The sequence below is a fragment of the Vicugna pacos genome, chromosome 4 (assembly GCF_048564905.1).
Source record: "Vicugna pacos chromosome 4, VicPac4, whole genome shotgun sequence".
NCBI classification, from domain to species: Eukaryota; Metazoa; Chordata; class Mammalia; order Artiodactyla; family Camelidae; genus Vicugna; species Vicugna pacos.
In genome coordinates, this window is record NC_132990.1 from 60,200,246 (window position 1) to 60,217,696 (window position 17,451).

The 17,451-nt window shown below is 41.5% G+C and overlaps 1 protein-coding gene across 1 annotated transcript; it reads left to right on the forward strand.

The window, feature by feature from the left end:
- On the forward strand, nucleotides 1-16,478 carry DNAJC25 (DnaJ heat shock protein family (Hsp40) member C25). The gene is made up of 4 exons (XM_031677406.2): nucleotides 1-416; nucleotides 12,074-12,226; nucleotides 14,184-14,654; nucleotides 16,029-16,478. The coding sequence occupies exons 1-4, from the start codon at nucleotides 84-86 to the stop codon at nucleotides 16,149-16,151; spliced, it is 1,080 nt and encodes a 359-aa protein (XP_031533266.2). The 5' UTR covers nucleotides 1-83; the 3' UTR covers nucleotides 16,152-16,478.
- Nucleotides 16,479-17,451: the final 973 nt, after the last annotated feature.

The window sequence follows — 17,451 nt, forward strand, 5'->3', positions numbered from 1 at the left end:
GGCGGGGCCGCCGAGCCGGGCGCGCCGCGGTGTGCGGGAGTGCGGGAGCGCGGCTCGGGTGGCGGAGCCGCGGCCGAGCCGGGATGGCGGCGCCGCTCGCCCCGCGCCGGGGAGCCGGGGCTGCCCGCCGGCGCTGGTTGGTGCTGCTGCCGCCCCTGCTGCTGGCGCTGCTGCTGGCGCGGCCCGCGGGCGCCCTGGTGGAGGGGCTCTACTGCGGCACGCGGGACTGCTACGAGGTGCTGGGCGTGAGCCGCACGGCGAGCAAGGCGGAGATCGCGCGGGCCTACCGCCAGCTGGCCCGGCGCTACCACCCCGACCGCTACCGGCCCGAGCCCGGCGACGAGGGCCCCGGACGCACGCCGCAGAGCGCCGAGGAGGCTTTCCTGCTCGTGGCCACCGCCTACGAGACTCTCAAGGTGAGGCCTGGGGGCGCGGGTGGGCTGCGAGGACCCTCCCGGGAAGCGCGTGGCGCGGCTCCTCCGGCCCTGGCCCGAGAAGCGAGGTTCCCCGTGACTCCCGCGCCGGGTGCGGCCCCCACCACCCCTAGGACGCTCGCACTTTCCCACGTAGCCCGTGGGAGAGCCCATTCGGGCCACTAACAGAGAGGGAACCCCATCGATCTTGGGGGCACAGCCAGCCCCTTCCTTTTTGTGACAGTCTTTGTTGTGCACAGGTTTGGGCTTCTTACGATTTAGTGAAAGCGTTTTAATAACGTGCAGCTCACACTTGGAAAGCAGGGTAATTATCATTACCAGAATCTGTGATAGAACGCAGGGTTGGTCTCCAGTGACAGTGCGATCGCGCCAATTTGACATGACAGAATGGGGATGGTGTCAATTGTGACATTTAGCTTGGGTTTAAGCATATTAAAAAACAAAACAAAACAAAACACTAAGAACACCGGATGTTTGACTCTTGGCTCTGACACCCCTGTATGACCTTGGATAGTGACTTAATATGTCAGAGTACCTGTGTCTTAACATGCACAATTAAGGCCATGATACCTGCTCCCAGGATGTTATGAGGATTAAATGCTAAACGAGAAACCCCCCATATAGGACCTGCAAATAGGTGCTTAATGACTTGGGTTTCACGACTGAGAATTGCTAGTAGGAAATACTTTGTGAATATATGTGCGGTCATTTGACAAAGGTTTTATTGAGTTCTGTGGGGATGGGGAGATTTAGCCTGATCCTGTTTTCTTCTACTACTGCAGAAAATGGAACCACAAGAAATCACAAAGTATAAGTCGTATTTGGTGGAAGTGCTCCTGCTTCAAGAGCCCCATCATGCTAATGGAACAGCAGCTGCAGTTGTAGAGTTTTTCCCTAGCATTTCTTTTTTTTTTTTTTTCTCTTTGAGATAGCATTTTCCATGTCTGCTTTTAATGACTACTTTGGGCATACTATAATTTAACCATGGATTATTTTTCCAGGTTAGATTTCCAGAGCTGAAAATACTGAGTCAGAGAGTTAATGGCTCTTCATTCTTGCTTTCCAGAGCAGTTTGGATAAAATGGAGTTATAAAATTCACTAAGTTCTCACCAGCATTGGTGAGATTGTAATTTTTATTGGCAAGTAACTGAGGAATGGGAAAGTGCTGAGGCCAGAGAGCTTAGTTGCCTGTTACTTAGGATAAAGAGTGATTGAGGAAAGACTTCAGAAAAATGGGAAAGAACTTCTCCATCCAGGGAGCCTGGCATCTAAAGCTCCAACCTGGGTTTTTCTGCAGTGAGGAAAGACAGTGGTGCAGACAAGTGGCCAGAAGGCCTGCTGCTCCAAAGCCCCAGTGGCACATGAGGGAGCAGTGGGCCGGCAGGGAGGCAGCAGAGACACTGGCGACTGTTGCCTTATGCTGGGGTTGGAGATGGGTAGATTTGGCATGAAAATGGTGAGCACGATAGTAAGAACTTTGAAAACAAGTGCCAAGAGATAGAGGCAGTACAGAAAGTCTTTCCAGGGGGAACCCCAGGACTCTATTCTTGCCAGTTTCTCGAAGAGACAAATTCAGAGGCTAATCTGGTGGATCTGTAATAGTTGCCTCTAAAGGTTTCTGCAAGTTTAGCACTGATTTGTCAGCTAATAAAAAGCTCGATAAAATAAGCTGTCCACTCAAGAACACAGAACTTTGAGGCAGTTAAAAACTAGTATGTCTGGAGAAAGCAACACTCTTACCCTTGACCAGGACAGACTCGCCATAGCTGCGCATGCCTCCAGACAGGAAGCTGGGACTGGAGTTGCACTGATGGAGGAAGGAAAGACCAAGTTGTGTAGTTTCCCAGCCCCACTTAGTACTGCTCAAGAGAATGGAAGTCATCTGTGAGAGAAGAGGGATATCGGGGTAGTTTAGATGCTCGAAAATCAGACCTGGCTGGGCTCTATGAAAAGTCCCCATTTTAAATTTATAGTGATTGATAATGGATTCCAATTCCATATGGAACACCTCCAGAAACTTAAAAAAAAAATTCATTGCAGATGCCCTCTCCTGGAATAAGGAAAAGGACTTGGACTTGCTGTGTGTGGAAGAAGCTATAAGAAACAGAGTGGTCTGATTTTATTTCTGCCATAGTGGAGAATTGGGAGAAAGTTGCCAGAAGGTATCATTTCTGTCTAAGGCAAAGATCTGATACACTGGGGTCATCCCCTTGAGGCAACAAGAATGTAACCACTGTTTTGCTTAGATTGTATCCGCGGCCTGGAAAGAGGCCTTGTGAGGGTTAAGCTGTCCATATGGCTCTTACTACGAGTAGGTCAGACAGAATAGTGGGGGAAGTTGATGAGTTCCAGTGGCTCTGGAAAAGGACAAGATGCAGAAGCCGGCTGGAATTCCCACATAGCATCTCACAGAGGCAGCAACTGCAGACCTGGGACCACATTTCATTTCTGTTTGCTCATTTTGTTACACGCTGTATACTTCTCCGTAAAGAGTAACAGTGAACCCTGTGAGAGCCGAGCAGGGGGAGGGACCTGGGAAGACTGTCCTCCTTCACAGTCATGTTCAGTCATTGCTGGCGTATGGACGGGAAAGTTGATTCTATATTTGCTTTGTAGGATGTCCAGGTAGATTCCATCTCTGGAATAGTTTATCAAACAGAAATTGTTTCTTTGGTGAAATCTGAAATAATATAGTTGTAAATTCACTGGAGTCAGGAGCCTTTTTTCTCCCCTCCTGATTTTTTGATAACCTTAATTTCTCTTATTCTTGGTCTGTTCAAGTCTCTTAATGTTTTTAATATATATGCTACAAGAAGCTATATTATATCCTTATTATAATCTTCCAATGGTATTCCATCGAAACTTCTCTAACAACCAGGCATCTCTGAATCACCAAAATGAGAACTGTATTTGTGGAAGATACAGTGGCTTTATGACTCTGAGTTTGTCTTGGTTAAATAAGTGCCTCTTTGAGAGGTTATTTTTAGGTGATGGTTGTTAAAAAAAAATGACGCTAACATGATTTAAATGCAATTGGTCAGACAAGGAGGTGCTATCACACTTGGTCATTGATTTCATAGCCACAACGATTCTACCTGTGAATAGAGAGACTGAGAAAAACCAGAAAAAGAAGGATGGGTAACAGTGGAAGGCAGAGGCACGGCCAGATGCTTTTACTAAATCATGCTTAGGTCACGTCCTCAAATAACTTAAAATTCCAGATCTCAGCAGGACTTGAAACCATTATGATTTCACACACTGCTTTATATTGGTTTCATAACATGAATTAAGACAGGGAAATAGTATTTGTGTATTTGACCACTGGGGATTCAGGGAAGCTCGTGGACTTTGGAAGTGAAGTAAACGGACTCTCACTTGCTGTGTCAACAATGGATCTTTTCACATGGATATAGCACTTATCACACTGCGCTGCAAACACTGAGTAGCCCTTCTCCCCTCTCCACTAAACCGTGCTCCTCATTTTTGTGTGTATATCCGTGGTGGCACCTAGCACAGTGTCTGGCACATAGATAACGAATACTTGTGAAATGAAAACTCCTGTCTGGAGATAGAGTCAGAGTGGATGGAAATCGAAAGTGGATTTCTGGCATTTTGACACTGTTAGGTGAAGCCTGCTTTGGCATTTTACTCCAAATTAACTGTAGCTTTAAAGAGTGGTACAGATGAAGTAGATTGGATGGGTATGAATGAAAAACTTCTGTAAGAGAAAAAAAATCGTACTTCTATTTTTACGGAGAAATTATGTTCTGAGGGTTTTTAAGTGAGACCACTAATCATTTCTGAATATAGATAAGAACTGGATGAATTAGAAGCAGATGAGGGAAGGGATGCATTTAGACCAACTGTGATTGGTAGACAGTGGAAAAACAGTAGAGTCTGACAGCATTTTGCAAGGTCACAAGAGAAGAAAAAGTCTTGGCGGTACTACTGGCGTGCAGGTTATCTGAGAAGTTGAGGGATGTGCAGCGATACGCCGCTCCGGCCTTGTCTTGGCAGGGAAGTCACAGAACATTTCAGTTTCTTTTATTAATCTGATTGCTGTGGCAGGGCTTTCGTCCTTAGGAATAATTTGGCAAAAAGGAGATTCTGAACAGCCTGCCCTGTTATGTTACTGTTCTCCCTTTGTATATTCTTAATCAACGCTTTCTCTAACTGATACGGACGAAGGTGCCGGGGGAGGAGACCGTAACAGTGAAAAAGGCACAGTTCCTTCCTTTAAGCTTTAATATAACAAGGAGACAGATACGTATTGTTTGGCTGCTGCTTATTTAAGTTATATAATAACGTGTAGATTACACTGCAGCACAAGAGGACACGATTGTATCTTCCTGGGGGACTGGAAAAGAATGTACTCTTTGATCTGGATCTAGAACCGTGCCCAAGTTTGACTGTGAAGGGGCATTTCAGGTAGAGAAAAAACTTGATCAACAAAAACATGGAGCCACGAGTGTGCAAGGCTTGCTCCAGGAATGAGATGTAGGATCCCCTTTTATTATGTTTTTCCCAGAGACTCTTTGTTTTGGGGGGAAAAAAATGAACTGCACTTACTGGTCCTGCTGTTTTTCTTTTCCAGCATCGATCCAGATTTTAGTCATTTATTCATTCATAATAATTTGAGTGTTCATAAAGATAATAGAAATGATGTAAATTTGTTACAGTTGTAATGCTGATAAACAGCCAAATTAAGTAAGCTTGATGGCAGATAGTTTTCATTTCAGACGCCACCTCTGATTGGTCAAGACTCTGTGAAACGCTTGTAAATTCGAGGGGGGGGGCTTGTCCAGGTTCAGTTGAAAGGATGACATGGTAAACAGTTCTCCCATGGGCCCAGAAGAAGGGTGTGGTACCATATGTGCCGCATTCGCTGTTTCTGCTGTGAACCCATGGGTGTTACTTATTTTTTCTCATCCCTGAATGTCACCTGTTACTCCTTACCTAAGGCCAAGGCTGATGATACACCAGCTGTGTTAATGCTCGTGCTGCGACCACCTGACACACGCTGCTATTCACAGCCCGTCAGAGCTTCTGAGTAGCACAGAAACTACTGAGATGATATAATTCTACCCAGTAACTGAGCACTTGACACTTTAATTTTGCTTATGCAGATCTGTCATGCATAGACTGAACATTCTGAGATATTCACGGCACCAAGACCCTTACTGCATTTTTCATTGACTGTAGGGGATGTACTGTTTCCAGGTTGGAAGCTGTCAGGTGCGTGGTAGGGAGAATGTCTGAGGAGACTGGAACATAGGTTAGGATCGCTCCTTTAAGCTGTGTTCAGGAATGTGAACTCCATGTATTGAATAGTTACTAGAGGTTTCAAAGTGGAGAAATAACACAATCTGATGTTTGTTTCAGAAAGTTCTGGGAACAGTATTGAGGATGGGTTGGGGAAGGCAGGAAGGTATTCTTGACTGAACTCATTTTATTGCCACCTTAGTCTTCTGGAATCTCATCATTCCTCTCCGGTAACCTGAGAATATCTTGGTTCATTTCTCATTCCTTAATTTTTCTTCTTTTAAAGCTACAGTCACACTTTTTCTTTCTTCACTGCTGGCTCTCCTTACCTCCTCATCCGACCCTTTCATTTAAACTGTGGTAGACCGACATGTGCATCGGCACGTGTTCTGGAACGGTTCTTCCTGAGATGAACAGTGATGCTCTAAGCGTCAGGTTGGAGGGCTGCTCTTCCTTTTGGAAGTAATTGTGGCATTGATTCTGACCATGTAGTTCTTTAAGCTCTTCTCCCTTGATGCAGTTCTCTCCCCTTTCTCCTAGCTTCCCAGCCATTTCTTTCAGTCTGTATAGTCTTCCTTTCCTCTGGCTACAGCTTAAACATTGCTTTTCCTTAGAATTCTGTCCTTTGGGTATTCTTTTCTTTTAATTTTTTATTTTAAGCTCTTCCTGATGAAAGTCAACTACGTCCTTGACAGCCCTGAAATCTGTGCATTCTCTAGGCTCATATTTTTCAATCGTCTCTCATTTGCAGCACAAGTACCCAAAATTAAACATGAAACCCATCTTAGTATCTTTGTTAAAGCATAAATTTTAAAAGGGGTATAATTATGACTCTCATACAAATACAAAATGACCATATGTCAGAGATTTTATTTAACTCATTAATGAGGGAACCAGTAAGATACTAAAACTGGTGCAAAAGAGAAAAAGTGTTAACACACTTAACAGTCAAGACAAGGAGTGCTGAAATGCCTGTAGGACCAGTCAGTGTGATAAGGCAGTTATCAGTTGCCTTCATCCCACTGGACACAATCTGTCTTTCTGTGAACAAGAATTATTTGCATCACTTCCAGTTTCCCACAAGTTACTTCTTTACAAAGTTAAATTAGACTTTTCAGAGACAAAAAGGCGCACCCCTTCCTACAGGAATAGCTAATCCCTGGGGCTCCAGGCATTGAAAAGATACCCGGTGATTTTTTTTTCTCGCCTTTTCAAAATCTTCCACAGTTTTCCTCTGCATCTTTTCCAAATGTGCTGTCCTATTTCTTTATTCTTAGAATAACATGGTCCACAGAGTAGCTATAGTTAGAAGCGCCACCGCCACGCTCAGCATGGTTGATTCTTGTACCCCTTCAGTAAGTCCCACTTACGAATCCTCTCAGTCTGTTTTCCCTCTCTCTGTTCTTCACAACACTGTCAGAGTTATTGTCCAGAAATAGGCCCTTCTACTCAGTGCTATTATTCTCATACTTTAAAACATTTTATTGTTGAGTAGTAGAGGCAGTGACACCCTGACACTTAGCATAGCAAATAAGGTCCCCACGGTTCTTGTCCAGACCTATCTTCTTGGGGCCACATTTACTACTCCTGTCTTCCTGAACTTCCCCAGTGCCTCAGTTTGCCTGAATCCATTCTGTTCACTGATGCTTCTGTACCCTAACACGTGCAGTTTTCCTCAGCTGCAGCAAATGTTAACCACACCTTACTGGCTCTTCCAGCTCCAGCCCTCATTTCGTGTCTTCTGTGAACCCCATTACCAGTGGTCCCAGGCAGTGAGTCGGTCCTTAGCACGGCAAAGTGTGTTTTTCATGCTTGCTAGCTTCTCCTTCCAGATGGGAGCGTTCTTGAGGCCAGCACCTTATTTTATTTGTCTTTTTATCCTCCTCTGTGTTCAGCACTTGGCTTAATGCCCTGCATAGCTATTTGCTGAACTGAAAAGAACTGAGGGTTTTAGAAACTCAGGTAACCAGGTGGATGGTGATAATGTTAACTGAAACACAGAAGCAGATTTGGGTCTTGAGTATGTTGAATGAGATATTTATGTTATGTTTAAAAAATATTCAAGAGATGTCTGAAAATTGGATACAGGATAAACAGATCTGAGTGTCACTGTACATAGTATATAAGTGATACTGCCAGTCATGGAAGTTGTGACCACATGCAGGCTGAGAAGAGAGGACATATGAGAAGACAGTTGCACAAGTGGCTGGTGGGCAGGGAACAGGAAAAGAAGCGAAACTCAGAGCAGTTAACTTTCTTTTTCTTTAGTAGGATGTGATGGCCTGGGAAAAAATTCAGGGGAACCGATGTTATTTTTTTAAAAGATCATTTGTGTGTTGTATATTTCTCTTAAAAATAGGATTAATATATATATTTTTAAGAGTGAACAATTACCACTTTTCCATATTTTATTGATTCTTGGCCATTACCATCCTAAATGGTTTCTATTATTAGTGTAATAGGAAATTTTTAATGTGAAACTGGCTGCAATATCAGATTATTGCAATTCATGTTTATTGAGCTCAAACAATTCATTATTTCTTTCAAGGGCAAGAACATAATATATTTTTACCTCTGGGGAGGGGGGGTGGATCATTTGCATAAGAGAAGGAAGGATTCAGTGCTTTCTTTGCTTGTGGGTTTCCTCTTGTTCACTTTTGCTCTAGATATTGGTGGTTATGTTCCAGAGGATTGGGAGTGGAGTGGACACCAGCAGAAGCACCATTTTTTCCTGTAGAGATTAGAAGCAAGGAGCTAATTGCCCTGCTTGTCAAGGCTCAGGACAGAGAGGAGGAAGAAACAAGTATAAAGGTTTTGGTTTTGGAAAGAAGTTGGAATCTCCTGACCCTGGGACCTTAAGATCCACAAAATTGCTGAAAGAAAAAGTCCTACCTTATTGAAAGGTAAGATATTACACTGTTTTAAGGTTTAAGCTATATTAGCCACATGAGCATATTTTCATGAGCTGTGAAATCAAGCAGTCATCGCTTCTACCAGGCTGAAGTTTTTGTGACATAATCACGCATCCTGCCTTCCTGGTGAGATGGAGATCTGTGTGGCTGGAGAGGTGTTCACAGTGAGGGAGAGCCTTCACAAACTTTCGCTCAGTTCTGAAATGACATTCATTGAATGCCAGGCACTGTGCTAGGCCTTGGATATACAGAGATGAATGAATCTCCCTACCTGCCTTCCAGAAGTTCTCTTTCAAGGAGAAGAAAAAACTGATGATTACAATGTGATAAGTGCTATAATAAATAGGTCATAAGTGTAATAAGAGTGGTCTAACTCTGTCTACTAATGTTTACGTCCTAAAGGATTAATAGGAGCTCATGAGGTTGGAAGAAAGGGTTGGGCACATGAGTTAAAGTGAATCATATGTTCAGGCATAGATACAAAAGAGCATGCTGTGCTGGAAGAACACATCAAATTCCAGAAATTGCTATCTGAATGTCTGCTGTGGGCACAATGAGGGAGAGTGATAAGATGTTGCAAAGTAGGTAAGTTGGGGCCGGTCACAGAGGCCTTGGTGCATGCTCGGGGAAGCCCTGGAGATAACAAACAAAAAGCCTGTGAGGCTACTTCCCCAAGACGGGTAGGAGAGAAAATAAATATATGTCGTAGAACAGGAACGTGCCTGCAGCTCTCTAACTGGGTCCCTGCCTCTGTCTTTTTCTCTTTCGCTAACATTCCTGGTATCCTTTCTTCTTATTAGGTTGATTCAAAACTTGGTAGGTTACTAAAGGGTAGGAAATTGATCTAGACTGTTGAGAATTCCTAAGTCTTCAATTCATGCCAGCCTTGAACACTTTGTAAAGTGTATTTCATGCCTCAGCCTAAAATCCATTTTCTTCATTCTTGAGAGAAAACTGTAAACCCATTAATGAAGGGCGACTTTGGCTGAATAAATGGAAGTGGCTGACTTTGTCTCTAATCATGACCAAAACAGGGTCATGAAATCATGGTGCCCCAAGAAAAGAAAACCACGCTAAGAGAAGTCACACTTGACTCTGAAACCGTTGACAGGAGTGAAGGAGTCTGAAGACTCATCACAGGGGCCCCGAGTGGACCCACAGGCTCTGGCTGCAGCAGAGAGGCCAGACAGAAGGGACGTGTTTTGGAGCTGCTGGTGCTGGAGCATTCGTTGGCCATCCTGTTAGGGGGCTCTGTACTTGATGATGTCACAAATGAGGGACCAGTGAGAAGACGGTGACCTTGGGGGAGGCTCTGGGTGAAGTGAAGAGGGATGTCTGCATTCCATGGGCTGTGACCTTCACTAAGAGGAGGGCATGTCCCCCGGTCACTGACAGAGCAGTTTCAGAGCCGCTCACAGAGCCTGCTGTGCACTCCCCCCGGAGGGGTGCAGACAGTCAGGCTGGCCGGAGGGCTCCGCAGACATGCTCAGGCTGCGGGACGGCAGGAATCTGATCTCGGTGGCAGTTAGTTTCAAAGATGTGTGTAATCTAGTTGGAGCAAGGAGAGGAATCATGTTTGAAGGAATACATTTCAAAAAGCCTCTGCGAAGACTGGGAGGCTGAGTTTAAAAGGCAACAGTTTCAGGCCAGAAGCAGAGCATACCTATAAAGTTAGCCCAGAAAGCAAAAAATGGACAGAGAATAGAAAAATACTCAAAGGATGTCTTGAAGTACTCAAAATGAGATACATCAAGGGATGTTACTGGCTTTAGTCTTCAGGGCTAGCTGTATACCTACAAGGTTTTACCTTCGGGTTAGCATCTGAGAATATGATGGCTTATAGGAGGGATGGTGGACTGACAGCTGAGGCGTGTGGCAGTTGCCATAAGAAAATCTTTTCTGATAGAAGAGAACATACCAGTGAATCTGAAAATAATGTCAGCCTGAGCTCAGCTTTCCTTATGTAACAGATGATTCTCATACTGGCTCTCCATAAAGTGCATGGAATATACTTTAAATGTATTTACATCTAATTAGACTAGATACCATTGCCTCTAGTTTCAAATTCTAGTCGCAGGTAAAAAAATATTCTGAATGTATTGAATGTAAGAACTGTCACAGAGAATGTGCTCATTCAAGTTCAGAATTCGTAATAGAAAATACATGATTTTAATGGACTGGGAGGGTTTTGTCAATTAGCAAACTTTTCACTTTAAATCTAAGAAACTGCTTATTGGAAGAGTCAGAAGGAGACCATGAACTGACCCCAGAGACCCCAGGCAGCAAAGCACTAAGTGGAGATCTTGAAAGGGTTTAGCTAATAATCTGCATCTTTATGAATGGTGGACAATTAATTTACCCTAGAAAGAAATCCTCTAGGTTAAAAAAAGATTTTTGTTTTCATGATGGGTTCTGTTGTACTCACTTATAGAAAGTAAAGAATTTGTTATGGTTTTAGACTTCATCAGTTTTTGGAAACAAGAAAAGTTGAAATATAGGTTTCCTGAGGGATAAAAAAAAAAAGAGAGAAAATCATAATCTAGTTTAATAGCTTTTCAACCTATGTAGCTCAATAAAAGACTGGTATTTATGCCTGTTAGAGTCTGAATAAAATTAGAGGAGGTTTTAAGAAATGTTTTATTTGTGAACATTTGAGCAACATTTCAAAATGCTATAATTTTTTCAACATGTTTGCATGATTAAGAAAGACCTATATATTACCTTATTTATGAACTGGGCTGTGACGGCGTGTTATAATAGTAAAGTACTGCATATTTTTAACATGTTTTTGTATAATGTCATTTGACATTCAAAACAACCCTGTAAAATTAGTAGGGCAGCTATTAATATCTCTGTTTTACAAGTGAAGAAGAGTGAGGCTCAGAGAGGCTGAACACTTTGCCTGATGTCACAAAGCTATACTTTGATGATTAGACTACCTTGGTGTCTCAGTGTTTCCTTGAGATGAGCATAATTCAGTTTTGAGGGCACAGATTGGTTTTGTCTACTTTTTGTCGTCTTAATTGTTGCTTTCAAAAATAAACTTTCTATACAAGGTTGGGAAATGAACAGAGATAAACATTTTTGTTCTATAAACAGTCATTGAGAGTAGGCGTCAACATGCTCTTAAGTCACAAGAACAAGATGACATCCTCATTAGCACCCCAGCACTGGCTAAAAAGGCATGGTTCATTGCTATTAAAGTGTTTTTATTTTTCCGGGAGGACCAATAATACTTAAGAATTCGAGGAAATTTTTTCATTATGCTTTATACCTAACATTAAAGTTCTGGAAACAAATTTATGTGTGCCTTTGAGGAGTTACGGGAAATTTTTCGGTTTCAGTTCCTTTACTCAGACTGATTACATAATTCTAAAATTCTAGATATGACTTAACAGATTACTAACTGTTTATGACCATTTTATGAACTGTCCTATGAAATGGGGTATTTTGTCATTTTACAGGATGAAGAAACTCGAAAAGATTATGACTACATGCTGGACCACCCGGAGGAGTACTACAGCCATTACTACCACTACTACAGCCGGCGCCTGGCCCCCAAAGTGGACGTCAGGGTTGTGATTTTGGTCAGTGTGTGCGCCATTTCAGTGTTCCAGGTGTGTACTAATGGCCGTTATCTACATGCATGTGCCGGAGAGCACACTGCCTACTGCTGGTCACTAAACCTGAACTAGAAGTGCCTTTTTGTAGAATTTTGCTGCCAGTTGAGATTAATTTCTTACATTAGAAAAATATTCATTTATTTAGCCAATTGATAGCATTGGAACCTTTGTCGGCAGGAAATCTAAGAAATTGATCATGAATGTCATTAGGACCAAAACCAAACACCCCCGATCTTTTTCTCATTGCCCCGTCTGGGGTATTCTCCATGTAACAGCCAGAGTGAATGTCACCTAGAGCGTATCATTTACAGGTGACCCTTGAACACTGTGGGTTTGAACTGCACGGATCTACTTACACGCGGGTTCTTTTCAGCAAATGTGGGACTGCACAGTAGGACCACACAATCCAAGGATGGCTGAATCTGAGGATAGGGAAGAACCACTATGTGGAGGGCCAGCTGTAAGTTACACTCAGATTTGGCGGAGGGTGGGTGCCTTCGCATTGTTCAAGGATCAGCTGTACTTTAGTAGGACTTTTCAGTGATTTCCCATTACACTTGGGGAAAAATCCAGACTCCTTAATAGAGCCTGACAAACCGTGGCACCCAGCCACCAACTGCTAGGAGCGTAGCACTTGCCATCATAACAAACAGAATGTCTCACGCATTTCCATGTAGCTCAGTGCACCCCTGCTCAGGCTGAAAACCACTGAAATGGATGAAAAGTGCTATGGTAACTTTTTATATTGTCTTAAAATATCACAAAAATATAAGTTCAGCCTGAAATGAGTTTTTCCCTACTGTTATTCCTAAACTAATCACACGCATCATATCCTCCTCTAGAGTTAAAAAAAAAAAAAGTGGCTAGAATGAAGCAGTTTGCTAGTTTGAAAATTACTTCTCCAGTTTAATTCTCAGAAATGAAATTCTGTTTATATGACAAAAGAATTCCTATTGAAAACTAAGGCTATATGTTTTATTTAAAAAAAAATGGGGGGGAAGGTTAGGTTTTTTTTTTTAATTTACTTATTTTTTTTTTTAATGGAGGTACTGGGGATTGAACCTAGGACCTCATGCATGCTAAGCGCTCACTCTGCCACTGAGCTACACCCTCCTCCGAGGTTGTACATTTTAAATGTATCAGCTTTTGTAGTACTACTTTTCAACAGGGAGAGGAAAGGCAATTTTACTTTTCTGTTTTGGATAATGTAATAACCTAGTCAGTTTTTTTCTTGCTGTTCCTAATAGATTGCTAGTACAGTATTTCAGGATATTAGTGGTATTGCTGCTGTATTTATTCTGTACAACAGCAGCTGAAATGTGTGGAGATACTCTGAGGAGTAGGACTTTTTCTCATAATAAAACCCTTTGTGGCTGAATATATTTATGAATCAAGTTAATGTTTTCTTGTCCAGATAAGTAAAGAGTGCAACCATATTTGAATCTTTCAGTTCAGAATATGATGAGCATTACTATGGTATGTGTAGATGGTTTAGGAAAGAGATGAATTTAGTTGTCTTAGTCTATATCCTGTGATTTTTTTAAAAAGAAATTCCTCACCAGCTAATTTTGCCATTAAACTCTTCTTCCAGTAAGTAGATTGCAATCTTTAAAAAAAGAAGAAACTTCTTACTTGTGATCTCAGAAGAGCCAAATGGTAAAGAGGTGAAATCAGCAGGTGTGGTGTGATCCCACTGATCCCTCCTCGGATCCCGGGCGTCTCTGGTCTGAGTCAGTGGCTTTTTGGCTCAGCTCAGGGCTTACCCGACTCGCCCGTCCTGGAGCCCTTATGTCCATGTGGGCATCATTCAACTGTATCTTTAACTTACACAGTAAGATTTCTGAGGTCCTTGTTTTTCATCAGAATGGGTTTGGGGTGGGGGCAGGATTGTGTTCACCAAGATGAATTTTGGTGATAAAAACGACCCGTTTTTCTTTGTTAAATATTCCAGTTTTTCAGCTGGTGGAATAGCTACGACAAGGCAATCAGCTACCTGGCCACGGTGCCCAAGTACCGCATCCAGGCCATGGAGATCGCCAAGCAGCAGGGACTGCTCAGAAAAGCCAAAGAGAAGGGCAGAAACAAGAAGTCCAAAGAGGAGATTCGTGACGAGGAGGAGAGCATCATAAAGAACATCATAAAGAGTAAAATCGACATAAAGGGAGGCTACCAGAAGCCCCAGATACGTGACCTTCTCCTGTTCCAAATTCTCTTAGCTCCTTTCCACCTGTGCTCATACATAGTCTGGTACTGCCGGTGGGTCTATAATTTTAACATCAAAGGCAAAGAATACGGGGAAGAAGAAAGACTGTACATCATCCGTAAATCTATGAAAATGTCAAAGTCTCAGTTTGATAGTCTAGAAGATCATCAGAAAGAAACTTTTCTTAAACGGGAGCTTTGGATAAAGGAGAACTATGAGGTGAGTAGTAGCCGTCACAGCTCTGCTGGGGTTTTACTGGCATCTTCCCTGCCAGGTTAAAGCCAGGTGTGTGACAACGGGTCAGAGAAGTGTGCTCAAGTAATAAACATCTTATTTTTATTGAGAGTATGACTTTACTTATAGTGGAACAGTGGTTTTTAACCTGTAGTTTGTCTTTTAAAAAATGAACTTCAAATACTGTATTAATGCTAAAAATTTTAAGAATGGTCTAATTTGTTGTGCTAAGCTGCGGTGAGATGATACGTATGTTTGCAGGGGTGTCATAACTTTTATGTTAATTGCAGCATCCAAACTTTGGTCTTCTCACAATTTTCTGCCAATCATGTTTTGTTTTTTAAACTGTGGTTCTTAAGAATTCTGAGAGATACATGTATCTTATTTCAATTTCATAGACATTTCTCTTTATAAGTGGTGTCCGAAATAGATTTTACTGAAAGTAAAGTTTCAGTCTGAACTTTTACTATGAATTGCCAGGATGATTTGGCAAGTAGCTGTATTCAGCCTGCTTATAAAGACATAAAAGTGGACGGTAACGTGGTAGCTCCTAAATTACTTGAGAAGTTTTCACTTTTAAGTAGTTTCAGCGGCCCGCTCTACAATAAACTGTGTCTGTCATAGAGCGCTATCCTGGGCTGATACTGTGTTATTACGTGAGGTCATCTTAGTTATTACTTCCTCAAATTTGGAAGTGAAATAATTTCTTTCTAAAATTTCATGCAGCTATCAAATTGGTTATGAAAAACTTGTCCATTTAGCTTCAGCTGACATCCCCTAATGGTTACAGAAATGAAAGATGTTCTTTGTTCTTAACCTTTGTGGTTTATTTAATCTTCTTTGGTAACTTTAAAAATATTTTGAAAAACCAATAATTATCTTTGAAGACAAAAGTAGTTGTAAGTTCAGTTTGGAGATAAATATATCTATAAGGTCACTTTGTTCTTTGGTTAGGATCAACAAAGCCTGAAAGGCATCAGTTAAATTTAGAGTATCATGTTAAAAAAATAAAGTGTTGATTCTTTAGTATTGGGCAATTTGTTGTAAGAGGAAATGTTTAAACACTTTAAACTCAGCTTATATATGATTTCAAGAGGGAGGCGAATGTTTTCTGGGTGACAGAAATCAGTGAAAAAATTACTAGTCCTTGTACAAGTTGTTCTTTTTTGTTTAACACTGAATGTTGAATTGCTTAATTTCTTAGTGTTTTTAGGTGCATGGTCTTCAGGAGACAAACCAATACATTCGTTGGAAACTTTTACCTAAAGTTATGTTTGAAAAATGTAGACGTGCCGTAAAGCTAATGACAAATGTTTCTCTCTGGATTGTAAGGTCAGTTTGTGTTATTTATATTTATAGGTCTACAAACAAGAACAAGAAGAAGAACTAAAGAAAAAGCTGGCAAATGACCCTAGATGGAAGAGATACAGGAGGTGGATGAAGAACGAAGGGCCTGGACGGCTGACGTTTGTGGATGACTGAAGACTGCTGGAATGCGACTGTGCCAGACCTCAATTGTGACGTTATTCTCATAACTGAATTATTCTAGCAGTGTATCGGCTGCTCTTTAGCAGTAACTAAAGTTCCTCAAATATCTGATTAAACAGAATAATGTAGAAATGTAAACCTTCCCTTAAACCTTTATACCTAAGACATTTATGATTGTTCGATTTTTATAATCAATTTGTGGATTTTGTTAAAAGATTTGACATGGAGATTTATTAGTTGCCATTTAAAAATTTTATATGTTTAGCTAAAAAATTTGACATGCAAATTTATTAGATACCATTTAAAAATTTTACGTGTTAAGTGTTTATTCTTCAAGTGTTTCCTTATTCTTTGTTATAGTGCTACATTTTTCTGCTTTCATGGCCTCTAATGCTTTCACAAAACATAAAAAATTGTAACAGCATTTAATTACATTAGTGAGAGTGTCTTTCTAGACACAAATTTCTTCAGCAAAACGATTCAACTATCATGTCACCTTTATGACGGTCATTATAGGATTGAAATATGTTCCAAATATCTCTGTAGGAGAGTCTTCTGCCAGACTGTCTTTCTAATATCTCCCCCCAGTCATAATATTCTTAATAAGATCAGCAACTCTCCGGGAGAGTGAATCTACCTTCATATCCTTGTAGGATGATCCTGATTGCAGTCATTATAGGACTATAACTGTATTCGCAAACCTCTCTCCAGAAGGGACCTTGCGAAAATGGTCTTTTGTACCACAATACTGCTTCTTAACCTCCCTTCAATTAAAATATGACAGAGCAGAGAGGTTCATATATTATGAAGTCCTTGAGTGGTGAAAAATCCATTGTATGTGAGCCCATTTACACGCATTTAAACCAGAAGGAGGTGCGTGGCTGTGTGCTGTTCTGTCCAACAGTGAAATATAAATGTTTTATACACGTGGAAGGGAAAGTAATGCACACCTCATCTGACCGAATCGAGTACAATACCGCTGCAAAGTATCGGAACACATTCATGGTAGTGAATCAATACTCCTGTTAGAAGATTTATCCCAGTCCATCATATTAATAAAATGGCTGCAATGTATCACAAGCTTGTTGGTATGACATTTAAAGTCAAAGATTAACCTATTGCTTTTGAATTATATAATTTTAAGAGATTAGTATAACAATAGATATGTAGTCTGTTTCTACTCAGAGCAAACTAGTCCTTTCAAGAGCTCAGCCCAAAAATGTGATGCATACAGAGAGGCTGGAGGGAAGAGTTCCATCCTTGCTGACATAGCAACAGACCTGAGGCGGGTTAT